General features: G+C 46.1%; 1 protein-coding gene across 2 annotated transcripts; it reads right to left on the reverse strand.

The window, feature by feature from the left end:
* Positions 1–347: 347 nt before the first annotated feature.
* Positions 348–4,852, reverse strand: cstf1 (cleavage stimulation factor, 3' pre-RNA, subunit 1). 2 transcript variants are annotated; one of them, XM_018734060.2, is made up of 6 exons: positions 4,774–4,852; positions 4,020–4,204; positions 3,495–3,772; positions 3,101–3,298; positions 1,512–1,902; positions 348–1,126 (listed from the first exon to the last, which is right to left on the reverse strand). In XM_018734060.2, exons 2-6 carry the CDS (start codon positions 4,186–4,188, stop codon positions 867–869), a joined length of 1,296 nt encoding a protein of 431 aa, XP_018589576.1. In that variant the 5' UTR covers positions 4,189–4,204; positions 4,774–4,852; the 3' UTR covers positions 348–866. The 2 variants fall into 2 exon arrangements, with proteins under 2 accessions (XP_018589576.1, XP_018589575.1); XM_018734059.2 differs by having other exon boundaries at positions 4,020–4,232; positions 4,774–4,846.
* Between the last annotated feature and the right edge of the window lie 259 nt (positions 4,853–5,111).

Below are 5,111 nucleotides of genomic sequence, written 5' to 3' on the forward strand. Positions count from 1 at the left end.
GTGAGAAAACGCGAGGGGGGAAAACCGCTTCTGTGGAAGGGTGGCAGGGCACTTGCTCAACACCGCCCCCACCAGTCTGCACGGTGAGCTGCCAGGCGGCGAACTCACCGACGAGTCGTGCAGCACTCCTGCAGAGAAAGCCGCGAGTCGGAAAATTACAGATAACTTCATATAAGCACCAACTGAAGAAAAAAAAAGTTTTTGAAAAATGATGAACATCTCCCTTGTTGTCAATGTTATTGGGGGCCAACTTCAAGAGGAAGAAACTGTGCCGGGGAGAACCATCTGAACTTTCACCACACACTTCTGCAAAGCATTCAATAACTAATGAAAAAAACTGACACAGATTTATACCTGAAAATGGTTTAATGAAAAATGTACATCATGCAGTCACCAGTAAATGCACTGTAAAAAGTCTGACAACCTCAAACCTGCCCAACTGCAACTTATTATGCGGGGGTATTACAAAAGAAAGGAAATTGCACAAAAGACAATGATGAAATCAGCTTTTGTACCATTCAAGTTAAAGTCAAAGGCAATGGTTGCTTCCTCCCCCCAACCTCCACAAACAATAAGAGGGGTGGGGGATAATTTAAAAAATAAAAATAAAAAAAAAGTGACATTCAGCCAAACAGCACCACCCAGCAGTGACTATTAGCTACTACCAGCTTGGGGGAGAACCATCAGACTCCTGGAGAAAAGAAGCAGTAAATGGGCTGGCAGGTACTCAACCACATTTTCTCCTCTGGCTGTGCTGGCAGGAAATTCCAGCAGCCTGAGAGACAACAGAAGACGGGGGGGGAGGGAACGGACGGGCACCAGATGCGAGTGCGGTGATGTTGGGGTGGGGCCGGCCAGTGTGGAGCTCAGTCGGTCGTGGTGCGCCGGTACCAGAATCGGGCCCGGAAGTCGTCGCTGCAGGTCATGAAACCTGGGTTGGTGGGTGAATGAACGATGCAGCGCACGATGTTGTTGTGGCCCAGCGAAAGCAGGTTCTTGCGTTCGGCAGAACGCGAGTCCCAGCAGCACAGGCTGATGGTGCGCTCGTCGGGCAGCAGAACGTAGTCCTCCGTGTGGTTGAACACGGCTTGTGTGCGGTGCATCTGCCGGCCGCTCAGGCCCGCACCTGCCGAGGAGACCATACGGTTATGCAAAGGGTGCGGGGAAAGCCAGAGCCAGTGCAATTATTCAATTTGTTGCTCAGCTTTAAACAAAAGCTACTTAAAATTATTTACCCACACATACAGCAGGGTAATGTTACTGTATCAATTCAGGGTAAGTACCTTGATCAAGAGTACTACAGCAAGAGGTATGAGTAGGGACTGCAATTTTGACTTTAAGTCCAAATCTTAAACCAAAGAGCTACATCCCAACAGCTCATTGAAAACACACAATTTTACTTGCAGGCAAACCATGTAACTTTTACTCTGACCTTTGGATGAGCCGGAGCACTCTGACCCTGTGAAGGGTGTGCAAAACACTGAAGGACAGGTGCACTCCCTCTCACTCACCTGTATACTTTACCAGCGTGCGGCCAGTGGAGATCTCCCACAGCTTGGCCACGGAGTCTTTGCCGCTGGACAGGATGTACTTGGAGTTCTTGGAGAAGACGGCGGAGCAGACCTCGGCCCCATCGTGGGCCTTCTCGAACGTGGCAACGCAACGGTTGGACACGCCGTCCCACAGCTTCACGCTACCATCCTTGCTGCAAGTGACGTAGCTGTTTGCGCTGGGGTTGTAGCTGACACCAGAGATGGTGTCAGTGTGTTGATCGCGGGGGTTGGATGACACGTAGCACTGAAAAGTGTTGACGTCATACAGGCGGAGGGTTGGGTGCTGTGTGCCCACCAGAAGGAAGTCGCCTGATGGGTGGAAGGAGATGGAGCGCAACATTTCTGCCTCCTGGAAGGGGCGCATGACACACACTTACAGGACCTTGACTGGGGCAGCAACAACCATAGCTGCAAAGTGCACATAAATTAACAGAAAAGATATCCCTAATTAACAAGTGGCAGCAGGTAAATAACCTAAAAGGGAGGTATCATGTCATGGTACCTTTTAAAAACAATATCATTAAGTTCCTGTGCATAAAAATAATGTAACAGTGCAAACAATCATTTTAATCTGTCCATCCAATACCAGTAACTGTTTAATGCATGATCATGGTGTTCCAGAGCCTGTCTTGGAAGTATAAGGAACGAGGCGGAGTAAACGCTGGATGGGATACGAGTTCAGAGGGCAATCTCTCTCTCTCACTCACACACACACATGCCTGGGGCAGATTCACTAGTCTACCTGAAACACACATCTCTGGACTGTGTGAGGAAACCAGAGCACCTGTAGAAAACCCATGCAAACACCACACAGACTGAACTGGATACAAACTCAACAAAACCCACAAGCCAAGAGCTGTGAGACACCATCATTTCCCATGATGTCACCATAAGAGTCACAGCAAGTTCTGCTGTGTTCTGATAATGCAGTTTGGATGTACTTTACATTAAATTTACTCATTTAACTAGCACCCCCCAAAAAGTGACTTACAGTGTTTATTTACCCACAATTATTTACTCATTTATACAGCTAGGTAATTTTTACTAGAGCAATTTAGGATGAGTACCTTGCTCAAGGGTACTACACATAAAAATAAGGAATATGCAGTTTGACACTTTGCTTTTTGTTATGCAAGTTTTTTCTGGTGTAATTTTCATTGTTTTCAAAGCACGCTCACAAAATTTTGCCTCATTTGGTGTTCTTCTGTTTGTTCATTGCATTGTTATACCAGGGACTGCTGGTAGCGTAGTGGTTAGAGCTGCTGCCTTTGGACCCAAAGTGTCAAACTGCATATTCCTTATTTTCATGTGTTTTATCTTTTTTGCCAATAGATTATATTTTTGGTAGTTTCTGCAGTATGTTCTCATTAATTTTGGGTGTGAGCCAAATTTCTTTTAGTGAAAATGACTGCATTTCATGTACTCTGCCCCATCCATATATATTTTTCCCCACTGAAATATATTTTTATTATGTTACAGCAGAACTCATTATTTTGGCAAAAATATCTTCTCACAGGGAAAGAGCACCAGCACTAGTTTTTACTAACCTGTATGTGCTTGAAGGCTCGCTTTGCAGAAGGCTTTGAGTAGTCAAATAGTTTGAGGGTATAATCCCGAGATCCTGAGGCGAGTATCTGCTCAGTTGGATGAAACGCCAGACAGGTGACCTCATCCACGTGGTCGTAGAGTGTTCGGATCACAGGGTGGTTCTCCATGTTCTGCTGGGCCGTCTCGTTCATCATCACCTAGGCGAGCAGGCGTTGGGTTTTTTAAAAACGGAAAGCAACTTTTCATACGTGAAGAGATGGGACAAGTGTGACCCGTTGCTTCCTTTTCAGATCTGTTTGCACAAACAGAACCATTTTCAGGTCAAACACCACCGGTGACATCATGTACTAGTAGGCCAATGGCAATGTGCATCTCTCTCTGGTACAGCCTCACCTCGATGGGCATAGCGCTCTTTGCCAGCATGCGCTCCGTGTCGAGGATTTTGATGGAGGCGTCAGCCGAGCCCGTGGCAATGAGCTGTCCATCGCGGCTGTAGGTAGCCACGCGACACGGCCCCTTGTGCGAGGTCACATAGCAGGTCTCGTACTCCGAGGCCTCGGGCGACATGGTCTGCACATCCGCGTCAAACTCCAAGTCAATCCCCGTCCCGGGCGCCACCGTGTCCGAGCGGCCGATGGCATACTGCACCGCGCTGTCGTCGTTCTCCATCCCTGTCGGCCACACCCATGCTCATCATTTCAAATTACCGGAACTGCTCCACCATACTTCACGAAACAAACTAAAAGGGTGCCCACCGCCACACCGGGGGGTTGGGTTCTTATACCTAGACTGTCCGATTGTTGAAGTATTAGTGAAAGTGTGACATCTACAAACGAAACTCTTAGAAACCGCTAGACACCTTTCATCGGAACCCGAAGCCATGAAGGCGAAAAAAAGGCAAACAAAAGCCCGTCTCACCCATCTTGGCGAGTTGCATGAGTTGCTCGGACGGGGACACGACACTCTGCGGCTTCACCTCGTTGATGAGGCTGTTGGCGATGTTTGTGTAGCCGTCGTATAGCAGCTGGCTGATGATCAGCTTGTAGAGGTGCTGCCGGTCCCTCAACGTGGGCTTGGGCCGGTACATGGTTCTCGATTCACCGCTAAGGCAAAAGAGTGAACGTCACACGGCTGCGTCGTGGAAAAAAAAGTGATCAGAGATTTTTTGTTTAGCAAAATAGATTATTTTTCCATCACCTGCTTCTTCTTCTGTGTACTACTTACACAGTTACACTTCATTTGTGTTTTCAGAACAGGCACCACAACCCGGAAAAACCTAATTCTGTACGTTATGTATATATATGTGGGTTGATTCACAGAGACAGACAGAGCATGCCATACTAGCAATATTATTATTATATATTTTAATTTACCGGCCCGGTACAATTCTCAATCTCAGAGATAGTTCCTATATTAACTGGGAATTTATTCAATAAACTATTAGGAGAAATATTTTTGAAATGTGCCTTAATCTGTACAAAATTAGAATGTCCTTATTTACTCTGTCTGACTACCGACCACAGTTAGCAACGAGCTAATTAGCTACCTACTAAATGAAAAGGAGATTCTGCAGCACCAGAACTGTAACCATGAAAAACAGCGCATTACCTATTTAGTTTTAAAAGCAGGCGACTATGCAAGTTGCTATTAAACCTAACAGGAGTAAACTCACCTGAACTGCTAACCGCTTACTAGTGGCACACAAATCACTCTTCCTGCACGGCGCACTTTTTTTGCGTCATAATATACGTACGTTTTGAGAAACGTATCCTGCGTGAGGGATTGCGTCATGACGCAAATGTAGTAGACGCATGTCCAACGTTAACCTATTGCGCATGCGGACCAATAAAGTATTTCTGTGTGAACTTTGCACATAAGAGATAGTGTTTTTCAGCTCATAAAACTGATTTGGAATCAGTGCATTCTCTTAGTCCAAACAAGTCCTTAGCACTCCAGTTTTATTTGATAATTGCACATACACCTTATTTTTCAAACTATAATTATTAATGT

This window comes from Scleropages formosus, chromosome 22 (assembly GCF_900964775.1).
Source record: "Scleropages formosus chromosome 22, fSclFor1.1, whole genome shotgun sequence".
Classification (NCBI taxonomy): Eukaryota; Metazoa; Chordata; class Actinopteri; order Osteoglossiformes; family Osteoglossidae; genus Scleropages; species Scleropages formosus.

Bases quoted from the DNA above. Each gene is read 5' to 3' on its own strand.
- cstf1 (XM_018734060.2), bottom strand. From the start codon at position 4,188: ATGTACCGGCCCAAGCCCACGTTGAGGGACCGGCAGCACCTCTACAAG. The intron at 3,773-4,019 runs GTGAGACGGGCT...TGTGGCCGACAG, and splicing joins CATGCAACTCGCCAAGATGG to GGATGGAGAACGACGACAGC. The intron at 1,903-3,100 runs GTTAGTAAAAAC...CGCCCCTTCCAG, and splicing joins GAGCCTTCAAGCACATACAG to GAGGCAGAAATGTTGCGCTC.